General features: G+C 31.6%; 1 protein-coding gene across 1 annotated transcript; it reads right to left on the bottom strand.

Annotated features, from left to right (window-relative positions):
• Nucleotides 1-2,202: 2,202 nt before the first annotated feature.
• LOC134690789 (protein disulfide-isomerase A6 homolog) lies at nt 2,203-17,103 on the bottom strand. Its single transcript, XM_063550836.1, has 12 exons — nt 16,950-17,103; nt 13,185-13,320; nt 12,640-12,697; nt 12,269-12,395; nt 9,087-9,220; nt 7,576-7,797; nt 6,869-7,021; nt 6,135-6,292; nt 5,402-5,474; nt 4,544-4,629; nt 4,049-4,139; nt 2,203-3,566 (listed from the first exon to the last, which is right to left on the bottom strand). The coding sequence occupies exons 1-12, from the start codon at nt 16,960-16,962 to the stop codon at nt 3,501-3,503; spliced, it is 1,317 nt and encodes a 438-aa protein (XP_063406906.1). The 5' UTR covers nt 16,963-17,103; the 3' UTR covers nt 2,203-3,500.
• Nucleotides 17,104-19,761: the final 2,658 nt, after the last annotated feature.

Genomic DNA, 19,761 nt, shown 5'->3' with positions numbered 1-19,761 from the left:
TAACCACTGAACCATGAAAATAAGGTCAAGGTCAGATGACACCTGCCAGTTGGACATGTACACTTAGTCCTTCCATACACAGAATGCACTAGACCTTTTGCTTATAGTATCCGAGATGTGGACTTAACCACCAAAAAACAAACTTGTCCTATTACTTATAAGAGAGAATTTAAAATAACTAAAAATCTTAACTTTTTTTTTCAAGTAGTCACTGAACCATGAAAGTAAGGTCAAGGACATTGGACATGTGATTGAGGAAAATTTCGTAACACGAGCCACCAATATATAAAGAAGGAAGCATCCAGGTCTTCCACCTTCTAGAATATAATACTATTTAGAAGTCAGCTAATGCTGCTGCGGCCGCTACCACCATTGGATCACTATCTCTATGTCTTGCTTTCTGCAACAAAAGTAGCAGGCTCAACAAAAACAAGAGGCTCTCAAGAGCCTGAATCGCTCACCTGAATTTTTTTGGTTAAATCTCTCCTCAATGATAATTTTGGCTTTTCAATTTATTTAAATGTTCTTTGAATCGTCCTATTTTCTTCAAAAGCAAAAAAAATAATTTTCTCCTATGTTCTATTTTAGCCATAGGAGCTATGTTTCTTGACATACAAGGAAATGAAATATAAAATTTATACTAGATACTCTGAAACTAATTTAGCCTAAGTTTGGCTGAAATTTATAGAGCAGTTTCAAAGGAAAAGATTTTTTAAAGAAAGTCAACATGATGAACAAATTGTGAAAAAGTCTTTAAAGGGCAATAACTCCTATTGACAATTTTGGTCAAATTGACTTATTTGTAGATCTTACTTTGCTTAACATTTTTGCTAAAAACAGTTTATCTGTATCTGTATCTGTATTCAGGACAGGTAGACCTTGACCTAATAAATACTTTAACATCTTGTTTTATTTGCTCTAAATGCTGGAGTTTTTGAGATATAAGCCAAAAACTGCACTTTACCCTGTGTTCTATTTTTATCCATGACGGCCATGTTTTTTGACAAAATAGAAAATAAAGCAAACTTTATTTTATACACCCTACTGATCATTCAGTTGAAGTTTGGTTGAATTTGGTTGAGTAGTTTATGAGGAGAAGATTTTTTAAAGTTAGCAAATATGATGAACAAATTGTGAAAAATTGTCATTAAAGGACAATAACCCCTTAAGGGGTTAATTGACAATTTTGGTCATATTAACTTATTTATAGATCTTACTTTGCTGATCATTTTTGCTGTTCACAGTTTATCTTTATCTATAATAATATTCAAGATAATGACCAAAAACTGCAAAATGTCCTTAAAATTACCAATTAAGTGGCAGCAACCCAACAATGGGTTGTTTGATTCATCTGAAAATTTAAGGGCTGCTAGATCTTGACCAAATGAACATTTTTCCCCTGTCAGATTTGCTCTAAATGCTTTCGTTTTTGAGATATAAGCCAAAAACTGCATTTGACCCCTATGTTCTATTTTAAGTAACGGCGGCCATGTTTTTTGACGGATCAAAAATTGAAGCACGTACTTTGTGCAGGATATACTAAGGAACAATCATGCTAAGTTTCATTCAAATCCATTCAGTAGTTTCAGAGGAGAAGATTTTTTAAACTTAGCAAATATGATGAACAAATTGTGAAAAATTGTCATTAAAGGACAATAACCCCTTAAGGGGTCAATTGACAATTTTGGTCATACAACTTATTTGTGGATCTTACTTTGCTGATCATTTTTGCTGTTTACAGTTTATCTTTATCTATAATAATATTCAAGATAATGACCAAAAACTGTAAAATTTCCTTAAAATTACCAATTAAGTGGCAGCAACCCAACAATGGTTTGTTTGATTCATCTGAAAATTTCAAGGCTGATAGATCTTGACCTAATGAACATTTTTACCCCATATCAGATTTGCTCTAAATGCTTTCGTTTTTGAGATATAAGCCAAAAACTGCATTTGACCCCTGTGTTCTATTTTAAGTAACAGCCGCCATGTTTTTTGACAGATCAAAAATCGAAGCACATACTTTGTGCAGAATATACTAAGGAACAATCATGCTAAGTTTCATTCAAATCCATTCAGTAGTTTCAGAGGAGAAGATGTTTGAAAAATTGTTAACGACGACAGACGACGACGACGGACGCCAAGTGATGAGAAAAGCTCACATGGCCTTTTAGGCCAGGTGAGCTAATGAAAGTAAAATCATTTGTTTTAAAAAATAATTTATTTATTCATACAATCATCACATATTTCATTGTCAACATTTAATGTCTTTAAATCATTCATACAAACATCCACCATATAAACAAGTGCTATAATCATTCACATACATATACAAAATGATCATCATATAATTCAGAACAAATAAAAGTAATTCTCGAGTTTAAGTCTTCAACAAGATCAATGCTGGGGGTCCAATTGCAAAACTTCAACACATAAAGGATCCAGGTATCTTTAATTTTTTTAGAAACATGAAATTACCATTTTTCTTCATTAAACAAAAAAATTGGCATTGATGAAAATTGATGAATCAACAATATCTCTACCTTTTTTTTTCTTTAATAAAATAACAGAAGACTTTAACCTTAGAATTAATTTTATGGTCTTACAGTTGTTATTTATTTTCACAGAAGACATCAGCTTAGAATATATGCAAAACCTACTTGGGCTTCATTTTCATAGAAGACAACAGCTTTAAATAAACAACAACAAATGGCTTTGCTTTCTTAGTTTTTGTGATTGAAAAATGTTCATATCCCATTTTCTTTTGGAGAAAAAAAATTAATTGCAAGTACAACCTAAGAAAAACAAATCAAGTATTAATGAACAAATAAAACATGTGTTCCTTTTAAACACAATCATGACCTTGCATATCGGATTTCATGAAAAAAATGGAGGGTTACTGAATGTCAAATATATGTTCCCTGATTAGTCATTTATAAAAATCAAAATCTAATAAACAGGCAACTGTCATTCAAAGCTAGGTAACACTGACCTTATTCTAACAAAAATCTTAAATAAACTTGTTTGAGGTTGAAAAAAACAACAATGAAACAAATCCAAGAGTAAATGGAGTATAAAAAATATAGCAAAGTAGTAGCTTTTAATAAAATAGGATAACATATCCACTTATATTTTTGCAAAAAGCAACCAAAAAAATAATCAAGGCTTCTACCAACATGACCATAAGGTGTCCAATACCTTCATATACCAGTTGATTTGTTAAGTACTGTAAATTCAGAAATTATTGTGTGAATACTTTATATTTCCCAATAATTAAAACTTTCATTTTGAAATTTTTTTGTATGAATAAAACAGGATTTTTCTGAATATCGCAAAAATTGAAATCGCATTTAAGTCTAAAAAGACAAAATCGAAATAATAAATGCATCCAATAATTTCTGAATTTACAGTAATACATAGTAACTTTTACATGATCTGATGATCAAATCCTCCATTAAATAATGAGCAAACAAACATGAACTCCTCTACAATTCGTTGTATTATAATTCATCCTTCAAATCGTCTAATTCTACATCAGACAAGTCTATATCATCTTCTACTGGTAACTGTAAAAAAATAAAATAATAATTTAATTTACATTTACAGAATACAGAAAAACATTTACATATTCATGATATTGACTCCTATACTCCTTCTTGTGACACTTGTGTTATTTGAAAGTTTTATTTTTCAGTTCTTTCTACTGACTCCATAGCAACTTATTTTCAAGTTTGTTTTTTTTTATTATTTATATATAAGAAATATCCAGATTTTACTAATTCTCAATTTACTTGGTTTACAGTTCTTGTAAGTCTACATTTTGTTGGCCTAGATTTATATATTGACCAATGTGTTGCATTTCTCATTACAACAACAGATGTAATATTTTGTCAGTCATCTTCTATAAAAACCAGATGCTAATCATTTTTTTTCTTTAAAAGTTTACTAAATCAAATATCCACGAATATGCAATTTTTCAGCAATCCATGAAAATTGATACCCATGAAAATAAATGAATCCACAGTAAGTGAGAAATATAGGTTCTTACCTGTCCATCTTTGCCGTCCCAGGCCTCTGTTTTATCTACTTTTGGTAAATCTTTTAATGGTTCTGTTGATCCTTTACCATAGGATAAACTCCTGAAATTTATACATATTTTTAGATATACAGCAAAAAAATAGTAGTAAAATCATTAATTCTTTCAAATTTAACCTATATAAGAAGTGACTTTCAATCAATTCATTTCAGCAGCCAAACTAAGACCACCTGCAGACAAGTGCAGTCTTTAGCTTTCTATGTTGTGTTTTTTGTCAGTTGGTCTTTCTCTTTTTTAGCCCTGGCTTTGTCAGTTTGTTTTCTACTTATAGTTTTGAATGTCACTCAGATATCTTTCCCCTCTCTTTGAATGTTTATTCATAAGTCTAAATCGGTTTACTTGCATTAATCATGTTCACCATATAATTGGTTGCTTTTTTCCCTGACAATACAAATAATTGTATACAGTGCATTGAAGTTTTTATAGATGGATACATGTATTACATACCTTAAATATTCATTTATACCAATCTCTGTAAATGGTCCTTTCAATAAAACATATAACTTTTTCCTTGAATTAACAGCTGCCATTGCCTAGAATTATATAAAGCATATTGTTGATAGCTAGTACAGTAAAATCTTTTGAAAACATGCATGTAGAAATTTGTTCAAACAAAACAAATGCAATGAGTAAACCAGTCTCCACTAACAATTATTCCAAGGTCTCTTCTAGTACAACATGCCTTGCACCCTGGGATCCATGCAATTTGAAATTGGGGTAACCACCTAAATAGGCACATTTAGAATTTCTCTAACACTTTCACTCAAATACCCAAAGTTTGTCAATTATATGTGCCTTCCCTAGGTATAGGCTAAAGCATGTTTTATATATATATTGAACAGCCTATAGCTGGTAACATGTAACTCATTCTCTAAACTTGTGTCTTGAAGTGCAACCTGACACTTCAAAGCTTGAATATCAATAAATTCATGATATTATTCAAAAGATTACATTGTCATTCATTTTGAGATGGTTCCCAATTCAATTTATGGTACTTGTGTATATTATGTATGTAACATTGTGTCCACAACATACATCTCTTCTCTTTTTCAAAAAGCCTTGGATTGATTCATTTAATTAGTGGTAATACCAGAGTGAAGTGTTAGCTATATTCTTCATATTTTTTCACACGAAACCAACAGAGTTCGCAAAATCTTTTTCCCCCTGGTGGTCCTTGAAAAAAATTGTGCAGGTCCTCATTATTAATCTATTGAAAAAAACTAAAATTGTGTCAGTCCTATGCAAAATTTTGGTGGTGAAATCCTGAGGACTGACACTTTTTGCGAACCAATAACACATACTTACAGGATAACCAAATCCACCAATACCTAAAGTCTGTTCCAAATTGGGTTGAGCAGCAGCTTCAGTCCACAGCCATCTAAAACAAGAAGTCTGATTTTATCTTGTGATAATTGAGCTAATAAAAAAGTTTTTCACAACATTAAATGCATATATATCTATTAATAAGTTGAAAACTGTTTTCTTAATACAGGAGCAAATTTCAGTTTTGTATTTTACATTTTTTGGGGATATTGCTTTTGTTAATCATATATTTGTTTCTTTTTGCTAAGTCATTAATATATTTCGTGCTGTTTGTGTTTTTCAATCTCTATTGATGATCATGGCAATTTTATAACGGGATATGTGTGGCTGTTAAAGGTGAAAAGTTGGGTGAAAAAGATTGTGAATTATGTTAAATTGACTGTCTCTGAAGAAAGTATTGAAAACTAAAAAATAGATGACAGTTTCATGCTTTACCCAGCTAGACTTTACAGACCATTTTACAAATGTCTGGAATATCAATATATAGCATATATATAGGAAGATGTGGTGTGAGTGCCAATGAGACAACTCTCCATCCAAATAACAATTTTTAAAAAAAGTAAACCATTATAGGTCAAAGTACAGCCTTCAACACAAAGCCTTGGCTCACACCGAACAACAATCTATAAAGGGCCCCAAAATTACTAGTGTAAAACCATTCAAACGGGAAAACCAACGGTCTAATATATGACTGTTTTTGGAAGCCTTGACTCACCCCCACTGTTGCTTTTTGTATTTTTCTGCCATAACTTTCAATGTTGCTATGTATTTGTTTCTACAGGCTGACTGACAGTCTAAAATGTTAGGGAGGACTGCAACAACACAGAGCTGGCTCTCTTGACAATTCTTGTCAAATACATCTTGAGTTGTAATCTACAAAAAACAAAACAACAACCTTCAAAATAAAAACCCACATGATAATAAATATGTATCATTGTATAGAGCATTTAAATGCAATTCAGGCTCATGTCACATTATAAAGTAAACTGGGCGCTCATCCACAGGATTTAAATTAATGCGACAAGCAATAAACAATTTTTATGCAATTATATTGTATCAATGGTTCAGTAAATGTTAACTTCTCTATCTCCCCATCTGCAACTATGGAAGCTTGGAAGCTTAATTTTTTAAATTGTAATGTATTTTAATGTTTAATTTCTCAAATAATAAGCAAAAAAAAATCCTCAAATTGCAACTAGATATCTTTCATAAAAAAAATATATTTTGATGTGGTCAGGAAGCCAGAAACTGCCTGGTGTATAGATTTGATGCCAGGAGGATACCTATTAAGTCATCCAGTTTTTGAGGGGCCAATGAAGATAACATCATTTCCTGGAATTTTTTGTTAATGAAATGTTGACACTGAAATAATTTCAGACTAATATTAAATTATGTATTTTATTTGAAGCTTTGTGAAGGTCCATTGCTAGTATAATCACAATAATCTACCTCATATATTTCTGGTGCTGGTAGGTTAGCTGTATATCTGTCATTGACCCAGGCTACAATATCTGAAGCTGTTCTTCCACCATCATACTCCTGAGCATCACTCTCAGATTTCTTACCAGCTGGGAACATCTTAATTGTTGGATAACCTCTAACCTGTAACAATGATTAAATTAACGTTTAGAATAATCTCTAACAAATAACATTGCTTAAAATTAACATTAAGAATAACTCTGAACTATAACCATAGTAAAATTAATTGAATCATTCTTTTGTACAGGACATCAGAAAATCTGTTGGTGGTTGTTGGTTTATGTCATATTTGAGTTCCTTAAATATTCTGCTTTAAATTAAGCTATTAGTTTTCTTGTTTAAATTGTTAAACAATGTTTTCATGTGTGGAGCTTTATATAGCCGACAATACAGTGTATTTTTCATTGTTTCAGGTTTATAATTGCTTTCTACCACTTCATTTTTAACACTGTTGGATAGATGTCTTATTGGCAATCATACCCCTGGCACATCTCCTTACTTTTATGTTTGCCTACTAAGGTTCAGGTCCATGCATATGTGACCACACATGTCATGGTACAGTACCTAAGACGAAAACATCAACCTACCTTATACAAGATAAGGACTGACACACAGCCCTCAAACTAAAGATTTCATTATCCATATATATAAATGAGGCATACAAACAAAATACCTACCCCATATCTGTTGGCCATGACTGTGTGGACTGTGGCATCCAGGGTTCCCATTTTAATCTTCCCTTTAAGTTGTGTGGCAGCTTGTGTCCAATGTGGAACCAGATTTTTACAGTGGCCACACCATGGAGCAAAGAATTCAACAAGCCACATGTCATCACCGTTAATAACCAAATCTTCAAAGTTACTATCTGTCAATTCAATCACTGCACCTGGGTCTGGTTTCTATAGGATAAAAAAACAAATTGCATAAAATCAATTAATTATTTAGCTCATTAAAGTTTATTGTACAGTGTTTTTTCTATTATTTTCAAATTGAAACATGTGATTTATAATAGCACTACTTCTGTAAAATTCAATCATCAAGTTTTAATAATGCATTATATTGTAAAAGTTTACCAAAATGACAGCAGTTCCTTTGGAGAATATTGAAGTATACATGATGAATATTTATTTGACAATAAAATTGAGAATGAAAATGGGGAATGTGTCAAAGAGGTCTTCAATGTAGCGAGAAATTCCCGCACACGGAGGCGTCCTACAGCTGGCCCCTAAACAAATATATACTAGTTCAGTGATAATGAACGCCATACTAATTTCCAAATTGTACACAAGAAACTAAAATTAAAATAATACAAGACTAACAAAGGCCAGAGGCTCCTGACTTGGGACAGGCGCAAAAATGTGGCGGGGTTAAACATGTTTGTGAGATCTCAACCCTCCCCCTATCCCTCTAACTAATGTAGAAAAGTAAACGCATAACAATACGCACATTAAAATTCAGTTCAAGAGAAGTCCGAGTCTGATGTCAGAAGATGTAACCAAAGAAAATAAACAAAATGACAATAATACATAAATAACAACAGACTACTAGCAGTTAACTAACATGCCAGCTCCAGACTTCAATTAAACTGACTGAAAGATTATGATTTCATCATATGAACATCAGGCACAATCCTTCCCGTTTGGGGTTTAGTATCATACCATCATAACATATATCAGAAGAACATAACCCGTGTCATGCCAACAACTGTTTTTAGAATAAATGTGTTTAGTTCCGACGCAAAGACCTTATCAGTGACTCAATATTTACGCCAAAATATGCAATCTTTAATGACTTGACAACAGTATCGTAATTATATATACCCCTTCTTAATAAGTCTATTCAAAGGTTTTGTAAGTTTCTGAGGTGAATACCGACACCTTTGTGCTTTATAAAGAATATTTCCATAAAAAATTGGACGTGAAATACCTGAACGTATAAGAAGTCTGCATGTTGAGCTATATTTACGAATGATGGCTTTATACCGATGATAAAATTTAGTAAATGTTTTGTTTATTAATTCCAATATCAATATCTACAACAAACTATTTGTCAAAATTAGGAACACAAAGTCTACCAGCATTAAAATAGAACAACATGTTTTAATTAATATAAATAATGCTTTGATTCCTAAAACTGTCAAATTATACCCCATCTTTCCCATTGCCCTTGACATTGTATGATTACTGACCTGAGATCCACCTCCACTGCTGCCACCACCGCTGCGTGAACCACCACTTCCACCCCTACCTGCCATTCTGTCTTTCACCATTGATTGTACTTTGCTTAAAGCAGAGTTTACAATAGCATCAGCAGTTCTGCCTCCTGAAATGTTATAATTATCTTTTGAATTATAAAAAAAAAGATGTGGTATGATTTCCAATGAGACTATTATCCACAAAAGACCAAAATGACACAAATATTAACAATTATAGGTCACAGTATGGCCTTCAACAATGAGCAAAGCCCATACCGCATATATTCAGCTATAAAAGGCCCAGATAAGATAATGTAAAACAATTCAAGTGAGAAAACTAACGGCCTCATTTATGTAAAAAAATGAACTAAAAACAAATATATGTAACACATAAACAAACGACAACCACTGAATTACAGGCTCCTGACTTGGGACAGGCACATACATAAATAATGTGGCGGGGTTTATCATGTTAGCGGGATCCCCCCCTCCCCCTAACCTGGGACAGTGGTATAACAGTACAACATAAGAACGAACTATAAAAATCAGTTGAAAAAGGCTTAACTCATCAGACAGACAAAAAATAAAAGTGGACATGGCCGGGGAACTTATACATTAGTCTGGATTCAAAATTTAAATGCAAGCATTTTAAAATTTAGTTCAAGTTTAATTTCTCTTCATTTGTTCATATTTTAATAGAAATCATTTCAATTTTAGAATTATTTGAGAAATAAGCAAAATTTTAATACCAAAATCTTTCACAGATGAAATTTACAAGATATATCTAATGAATATATGACCAGATGCTCCGCAGGGCGTAGCTTTATACGACCGCAGAGGTTGAACCCTGAACGGTTGGGGCAAGTATGGACACAACATTCAAGCTGGATTCTGTTCTAAATTTGGATTGTGATTAAATAGTTGACACAGCATAGGTTTCTGACACAGAATGAATGTATTCAAATGAACTTAAAATTTTTGTTTTCTCTTAGAGCAATTCACTATGCTGTTGAATATTAATCCTCTCAAAAAAATGTTTGAAGAAATTTTCTTTTTATTTATGAAATTTCAAATGAGAAAAATTGAACCCAATTTTTTAATCACATCCCCCTTTCCCTTATTCCAAAACTAATTTCAATTAAAATATTCTAATGGAGTTTGCAACAATTACTACTCATTTAAATACATCATAAAATATTAAGATGTAAAAAAACTGCTTGTTATCACTGAATGGTAAAGATTATTTAAATTTATCAGTTGGTAGTAAAAAGTGAATATACATTGTATATTGTATATAACAAAGATTTAAGTTGATTCTGGACAAAGAAAGATAACTCCAATTAAAAAAAATTCTTGAAGATATTTCTTGCTTACTATACTGGACAAAGAAAGATAACTCTTAATTAAAAAAAAAATTTGCTATTTCACAATATTGTGAAATTAGATATTTCTTGCCATTGCACAATACTGTGCAATTGAAAAGACTTGCTATTGCACAATACTTTATATAATAATTTTAGATCCTGATTTGGACCAACTTGAAAACTGGGGCCATAATCAAAAATCTAAGTACATGTTTAGATTCAGCATATTAAAGAAGCCCAAGAATTTAATTTTTGTTAAAATCAAACTTAGTTTAATTTTGGACCCTTTGCACTTTAATTTAGACCAATTTTAAAACTGGACCAAAAATTAAGAATCTTATATACACAGTTAGATTTGGCATATCAAAGAACCCCAATTATTCAATTTTTGATGAAATCAAACAATGTTTAATTTTGGACCTGGATTTGGGCCAACTTGAAAACTGGGCCAATAATCAAAAATCTAAGTACATTTTTAGATTCAGCATATCAAAGAACCCCAAGGTTTCAATTTTTGTTAAAATCAAACTAAGTTTAATTTTGGACCCTTTGGACCTTAATGTAGACCAATTTGAAAACGGGACCAAAAATTTAGAATCTACATACACAGTTAGATTCGGCTTATTAAAGAACCCCAATTATTCAATTTTGATGAAATCAAAAAAAGTTTAATTTTGGGCCCCTTTTTCCTTAACTGTTGGGACCAAAACTCCCAAAATCAATACCAACCTTCCTTTTATAGTCATAAACCTTGTGTTTAAATTTCATAGATTTCTATTTATTTATACTAACGCTATGGTGCGAAAACCAAGAAAAATGCTTATTTGGGTCCCTTTTTGGCCCCTAATTCCTAAACTGTTGGGATCGAAACTCCCAAAATCAATACCAACCTTTCTTTTGTGGTCATAAACATTGTGTTTAAATTTCATTGATTTCTATTTACTTTAACTAAAGTTATTGTGCGAAAACCAAGAATAATGCTTATTTTGGCCCTTTTTTGGCCCCTAATTCCTAAACTGTTGAAACCAAAACTCCCAAAATCAATCCCAACCTTTCTTTTGTGGTCATAAACCTTGTGTCAAAATTTCATAGATTTCTATTAACTTAAACTAAAGTTATAGTGCGAAAACCAAGAAAATGCTTATTTAGGCCCTTTTTGGTCCCTAATTCCTAAAATGTTGGGACCAAAACTCCCAAAATCAATACCAGCCTTCCTTTTATGGTCATAAACCTTGTGTTAAAATTTCATAGATTTCTATTCACTTTTACTAAAGTTAGAGTGCGAAAACTAAAAGTATTCGGACGACGACGACGACGACGACGCCAACGTGATAGCAATATACGACGAAAAATTTTTCAAAATTTGCGGTCATATAAAAAAAAAGTACTGGTACTAAGCAGACCATTTTAATGCTTTTAAAATGGAGAAAACTAGAAGAACTAAAAATGAATTTCTAAATTTGAATGTAATCATTAATTAACATGATTAATTTTTGTGTTAAAGTAAACGTATGATTAATCCAAGTATAAATCAAAGTGCTTATATGCACTAAAGGGTAAAGACTGTTTTATTTATATGTGTCAGGGAAGTAAAATTATATATTCCATTGTATAGTTGAGCATTAGTTGTAGTTGATTCAACTCCAATTCTAGACAAAGGAAGATAACTCCAAATTTTAAAGATGACTTTTACAATGACATTGGTATGTTTTGTGTATCTCAAAATTAGTGAAAAACCTTGGCAGATTTAGAAATCAAGTCAGTAACCATGGTAACACAGGGTTTACATTGAATGAACCCCAAAACACTAACCTTGATAATCTTCAGGCTTATTTTTATTAAGTCCAAATATTTTAATGGTAGGGAAGCCCTGAACACTAAATCTTCCTCCAAGTTCTCTATGGTCATCTGCATTCACTGCTCCTACCTTGACCACACCCTGAAAATGTAAGATAAGAAATTAGATTGAGAAACTGAAAATTAATATAATATTTGCATGGTCACAGTCTATGCCAAAGTGAAACTGTTAAAGTGTTTATACCTTGACCTATAATGGTTTACTTTCATAAATTATTGGGATGGAGAGTTGTCTCAGTAGCACTCATACCACATCTTCCTATATCTTTTTAAATCTTAAAACCAATGAAAACTATCAAGAATATATTGTCACATTATCCTCTTACCTGGAGTGCTTTGGCTGCTTTTTTCCATTCAGGCGTTAAAGATTGACAATGTCCACACCTATACAGGTAAAAATAGGTAAATGTTAAAACATACATGGAATTCACACTATTAAATTATTCAAAAGGAGATATTTTCAAACTATATTTCTCTAATGCTATTTAATGTAGAAACCAATCCAATAATCCATGAACAAAAGTGTTCACAAATTTATTAAAGATTCTTTTTGATACCTGAAAACAAAGATTTGTTATCAGAAACATGTGCCTGAAAATTCAAATTTGAATCTGATCTGAAGTCTGACAATATACATGTATGTACCATTTGAGTACTCAGTATCACCTTTAACTTGATCAATTGTATCATGCATATTGGAGAAAAGTTTTGAATCTTTAAGGTAAAAAATATTATACATGTTAACATTGCGAGAAATTCTAGCTAAAAAAATCAACAAAAAGGACAAGCTAAAATTTTTTATCGTTTTTTTTCTTTCTTTCTTTTTTCTCATATTGGTTTTGTAAAAGTGCATATCAGTATATATACTAACCATGGGGCGTAGAACTCAACAATCCACAAAGCATCACTGTTGACAACTTCTCTGTCAAAGTTTGATGGGGTAAGATCTACAACTCCATCCCCACTGGAGTAGAAGGCTGTTGTACCAGCACACAAGGCTGCCAATACTGCAAAGAAAAATAACTACATTATAGATTTTCATAATTATATTCAAATCTTGTCATTGCAATTAAAAATGAATAGTCCAATTCTTTAAATAAACTCATCATTAAGATACCAGGAATAAATTTAGTATATACGACAGACGCACGTTTTGTCTACAAAAGACTCATCAGTGACGCTTGATTATAAAAAAGTTAAAAAGGCCAAATAAAGTACTACGTTGAGCATTGAGAACCAAAATTCCTAAAAGTTTTGCCAAATACAGCTAAGGTAATCTACATGTTTGACTGAGGTAGAAAAGCCTTAGTATTTCAAAAAATTCAAAAATTTGTACAGTAAATTTATAAATATAACTATATCATGTATATGGACCATACTTTGCTATTGGGCTCCGTTTCCTATAACTATAGAAAAGTGATAAAATGTTAATTACTGTAAGAAAAGTTGTAACTACATCTAAAGATGCCATTATTTTTATCAACATACAAGTGTATGCTACTCTTCCCTAGAAACAAAATTGAAATATACGAATTTCAAAGATTCTACAACCGTATTTTTGTGTCGTTTCTCACGTTACTTTTTGCTTCCGAAGAGCATAACGCTGACTGATTTATAGATAATCATCACCGGCAAATTCGTAACTTTTGCTTTCAAATAACAAAGAACATCGACCAATAAGAATAGTGAGAAGAAAATGCCGAGAACTATAAGTATTTATGTAGCAGATGTAAGAACAGTGGCATGATTTTTGAGTCCGATTTCGTAACGCAATTTTTAGATGATGTAATCTGCTTTGTTGTAATAGAATTCTTAAAAACAATATGCAAATATGAACTCTAGCGAGATGTTCAAACAGGTAAATCTGAGATGATTTACATTCTTGTTTTGATCTTCGTAATAATTAAGTAAGAAATTGACGTTGTCGTTATGCGTTACATTTCACACGAAACAGAAGTCCAGTTATTTATTAAAATTGTTTTTGTCCTTAAGTTCTAATCATTTCCGGTCATACGTGAAACATGTGACTAACATATGATAATGCCATTACGGCTGGATGTACAAAATACTAGGTCTAAACATTGTTTTTGTTTCCAACGGGATGTTAGCAAACATAATCTGTAGACTTGTTTCGTCTTGTTTAAAAGAGGAAAATACAATTGTCAATGAGATTGCGACGGTGGTCTGTTATTTTTCCTATGTGCATAATGTTACACATGATCCTGTGTGAAAATAAATGCCCAATGACTTGACAAAATCGATTTCATATTTGACAGACGTTAGAACACACTTTGTTTCCCGATAATGACGTGAAGAGTCCTTGGAAAAATCAATCGAAATTACGTCTCTTATCATTGTACCAATGCTCGTTGGATTGATTTAACTTCAGCAGTAAATATTATTGGATATTTTAGGTTTATAAATATAATTTAATAAAAAATACATGTTAATATACCGTTACACTTGGAATGTACAAAGTTGACATCTTTGTCACAGTTTTTAATTAATATTTTTTTATTCATGTTCTGCAAACACTTATCAGAAACGCAATAAAGTTGTCAAAGGAGAAGTAAACTTTTACCATGCATGACTTGAAAGGAAGTACTTTATTGATTTTAGCCCACTAAAGTAGGTTAAAATGTGGAAACCATGTAGATGGTGTACAGGTCACAAGTATCACATTGTGCCTATCTTAAAGATTTTAATTCCAAGTTAAAAGTTTTTTTCTTTACTGGATTTAAAGAATGTTACATTGCCAATGATTTGGAATAAATTTTATATAACTGGAATATCAAAACGAAATATAAATACATTTTTTTGGCTTAAACATCAAGATACAACGATTATGGTATCCTCTATCAATGAAGAAAATATGGAAAATTCTGAATAAATTGTACTAATTGTTTTCAAAACAAGCACATATTTAGGAGTTTTATAATACTGTTACATTTAAGATGGATTTTAAGAAAAAGTATACTGTTCAGATTATTTTATGCAGATTTTGCAATATTATAAAACTAAAAAAATGCTTTCGGTTTCTTATGGTGTCCTGTCAGGTTTAAAAAAAACTTTAATATAACATTGAAAATAGATTTCAAATATTAACATGAAGCAAGTAACACTAGTAATGGTGTTTATTTATGCCTTTTGAATTATATTGTGCAAAATAAAGAAAATAAAGATTGGTTTCCTGTTTGGTTTCATGTCAGGTAAACGGTGAATCAAAATGTATTAATTTTTTCTCGAAAAACTCAATTGTTCCATTCATACTATTCTAACACCAACAAAACCCACAAAAAGTTAAAATTTAGAACTTATGAAAAAGGATACAAAAAGAAACCAAAGACTGAATACCAAATTATGGTCCATATCAATGACAATTCATGTCAGCACAAAAAGTTAAGATTTAAACACATGTTAAAAAATAAGTTAAACTACTTTCAGTTTTTTAGACTCCACATGACTCCTACTATTCATGCTAATGCCAATCATAATACATGTAATACCCTTAATGAAAGACATACAATGTATTATTAAATTAAACGAGGCACATGCAGCTCTAGTATCTGCTTTCAGGTATTTTTTTATTTTTTTCCCCTTAAAATATATTATTGTTAAACATTACATCTTTATCTTTATCATGTTTATTGAGAAATAAGCTATTTAAAACTTTAAAAATGATTTATAGCCTTATCAGATGCAGCTCTATCATATCTGACATTGGATTTACCTACTGTCCTTTTGTCAGTCAGCTAAGATTTTATTGTAATGGTATTTGCTTTCTTGTCACATTTATTATAATGAAAATAGCTTTTACACAGCTATATGGTCGCTTTGTGATGTTGGATTGTCTGTCCACCTTGGATTAACAGGCCCAGACACCCTAGCTTAAAAAAATCTTGCAAATGAATGCAGTTGGTAGTTTAAAAATTTTGGACCAAAAACATGCTGTTATTTTTACCTGCAAAGATACGAAAGCAAATGTTCAGAAGGATTTGTAGTATCAAACAAATGTTAATAGTAATGATCTAAAAAAAACAACCAGGCATTTTTTTAGTCCAAATAATTTTAAATTCATGAAGTCCTGGAAGGCTATTTTAAACTTTTGCTTTGAAATCAATGTAAGACGTCTAAGAAAAAAAATATAACAGCCTTTAAAGCCGTCATAATTATTTGGACTAGCACTTTTCAATATAAATATTTTTTTTTAAATGAAGATCTGATTTTTCCCCTTGTTCAGTGGCAGGTACAGAACTTTGTATAAAGGAGGGGTGAGGTGGCACTGATTGTCATAAATATGAGGGGGCCCACTACAGACATAGTGATTCCCTATAATCAACCAATTTTTTTCTCGAAAAAGAGCCCCACCTCCCCCTTTTTTTCCCCAATGACTGTTTTTTAACCCCCAACTATGTTTACATGAGTTAACAACCGATTCACGGTCACAATGTGACAAGCCATGTCTTAATAGAAAATTAACATTTAACATTTAAATCGATATATTTGTAATTTGACAACTTGTGACAAGTTATAAAAAATGAAAATAAAAAGTGTCAAAAAAATAATTTACCTGCCGACGTTGCAATGTTTAATTTAAGTTGTCACTACTTTACCCAAAGATCATTGGAGCACTTACCAAGGACAATCATTCTGGAGGTTTTTTACTTATATTCCGCTGGTAGTAAATATCTGTGCAAGTTGAAAGTAGTGATGCTGAAATAATCAACAAACACGTTGATGGAACCGGAAACCAATCGTGGCCCGTTTTGATTGGTTAACCTAATTCTTACGTGTAGCAGACAAAACCGGGCACCGATTTCCTTGTAGTTTTTGCGGGAAATTCAATTATTTTAAAGTAACAATTATTGTAAAAGATAAATTCGTTCTGGTAAAATTTGCCCAGTCGGAAACATATATAACAAGTATAAAAAGGCAATGCTCACATAATTATTAAATATGTTTTAAAAGTCTTATGTTTCAACAGAGACATATAATACACAGTGTAATATATGTCCGAGTCTGGTTTCAAGTTTCAAGTTTTTATTAAATCAGGAAAATCAATACAAGTATAATGATGTCTTCCCCCGCATTAACATGATATTACATCAGATAAATAAATATATATTATGTATGACAAAATATCAAATCAAGGTTAAATGAATAAAATTACAAAGATTCAAAGCATAGTTGTATGTAATGGCATATATTTTTTGTATCATCAATATTTTGTGGGTTAAGTAAACTAATAATGGTTTTCATAACTTTTTCAGGGCACAGATCTTGTGGATTCAAAATTTAGTTTATTAAATAGTTGTTTTCTATAAAAAAAAAAAAATTTTTCAATAAATAAGGAAATGTTTTTCATCCTCTATTTGATTGCAGTTCAAGAATATTCTGTTTTCTCTCTTAATTTTTGGTCTGAAATATCTACCCTTTTCAATCAAAAGAGGGTGGGAACTAATTCTTAATTTTGTAAGATTTCTTGTTATATTAGGAGAACATTTATAAGTACTTATGTTAGTAATCTATGTCCCCAGACTATTTTAATTGCACGTCTTGTAAATAATGAGCACACAGGTTGACGTTTGCACAGCAGTATCTTCATTATGGATTTCCACTGCAGATCAATAGTATAGATGTAGATGTAGACTAAGGCAGCAATCATTTAATTTTCGGGGGGGGGGGGGGGGGAGGGCCCTATGGATTTTTTTGGGGAAAAAAAGTTTGTTTCCAGTTTTTGGAGAGAAAAAAAATGTTTTTGACCTGGAGATTAAAAAATTGTTTGTTTCACCTTCAGCTGCCACTATATGTGATGCTAAAATTTAAAAAAATAATGTTTTCGACTTGTCATGAAAAAATAGATTGTCTTTAAAAAAAAGTTTGTCCGGAAAAAAATCCATAGTCCCCACAAAAAAGTTTGTCCGGGAAAAAAATCCATAGCCCCCCACGGAAAATCAAATGGTTGCTGCCTAATTTTCCGAGGAATTTAAGTACACGGCATTAATATTCCTAGGAATTGACATCATTTGAAAATCCTTAGTATTTCAAAAATTCATTTTTTTGTAAACATTTGATTTATGAATACGACCATATCATGGATAATTCATATCAGCACAGAAAAATGCTGACTACTTGGCTGTTGATGCCCTCGGGAAATGAAAACTCCACCAGCAGTGGCCATCGACCCAATGGTTGTAATAAACTCATCATAGACACATTGTACCAGGATTAACTTTTGTAGAGATCTACGACAGCGTTTCGTCTATAAAAGACTCATCAACCACGTTCGAATCCAAAAAAATTAAAAAGGCCAAATAAAGTACGATCGAAGTTGAACAGCATTGATGACCAAAATAGTTTTGCCAAATACAGATAAGGTAATCCACTCCTAAGTTAGAGAAGCCTTCGAGCAGTTAACGGGTGCCTCATGTGGAGCCGGATCTGTTTATCCTTCCGGAGCACCTGAGATCACCCTTGGTTTTTGGTGGGGTTCGTTTTAATTGCTTATTCTTGAGCTTTCTATGTTGTGTCATGTGTACTATGATAGTTTGTCTGTTTGTCTTTTTTAATTTTTAGCCATGGCGTTATCAGTTTATTTTCGATTTATGAGTTTGACTGTGCCTATGGTATCTTTAGTCTTTCGTCCCTTTTTTTTTTCTTTTTTTTTTTTATAAATATGACCATATCAATGATAATTCATGTCAGAACAGAAACGTTCTTACTACTGGGCTAGTGATACCCTCATGGAATTAAAACTCCACCAGCAGTGGCATCGACCCAGTGGTTGAAAATAATCATAGATACCAGGATTAAATTTTGTATCTACGCCAGACGCTCGTTTCGTCTACAAAAGACCCATTAGTGATTCTCGAATTACAAAAAGTTAAAAATGTCAAATAAAGTACGAATTGAAGAGCATTAATGAACAAAATTCCAAAAAGTATTGTCCAATACAGCTAAGGTACTAGTAATATATTCTTGAGGTAGAAAAGCCTTAGTATTTCAAAAATTCAAAAATTTTGTAAACAGTTAATTTATATATATGAACATACCAATGATAATTCACGTCAGCACAGAAAACGTGCTGACTATTGGCCTGGAGATACCCTCGGGGAATTAAAACTCCACCAGCAGTGGCATCGTTTCGTCTACAAAAGACTCACCAGTGACGTTTGAATCCAAAAAAGTTAAAAAGGCCATGCATATACAGTACGAAGTTGAAAAGCATTGATGACCAAAATTCCTACAAGTTTTGCCAAATACAGCTAAGGTTTAAACATGAACATATCAATGATAATTCATGTCAGCACAGAAAAATTCGACAAATAATTGACAAAAAATGTTATAAAATAGGAGACTAAAGAAATAAAGAACAACCATCTTATATATGTATTTCTATTTATTGTGATGCAATATTTATTCTGTAGATAACTGATAGTATATTTGTT

Source organism: Mytilus trossulus, chromosome 11, assembly GCF_036588685.1.
Source record: "Mytilus trossulus isolate FHL-02 chromosome 11, PNRI_Mtr1.1.1.hap1, whole genome shotgun sequence".
Lineage (NCBI taxonomy): Eukaryota > Metazoa > Mollusca > Bivalvia > Mytilida > Mytilidae > Mytilus > Mytilus trossulus.
The sequence above is the reverse complement of the archived record's forward strand: the minus strand, read 5'-3'. Positions and strand labels throughout refer to the sequence as shown.

Bases quoted from the DNA above. Each gene is read 5' to 3' on its own strand.
- LOC134690789 (XM_063550836.1), bottom strand. The intron at 12,698-13,184 runs GTTAGTATATAT...TTACCTGTATAG, and splicing joins GTTGAGTTCTACGCCCCATG to GTGTGGACATTGTCAATCTT. The intron at 7,022-7,575 runs GTAGGTATTTTG...TCATTGTTACAG, and splicing joins TCATGGCCAACAGATATGGG to GTTAGAGGTTATCCAACAAT.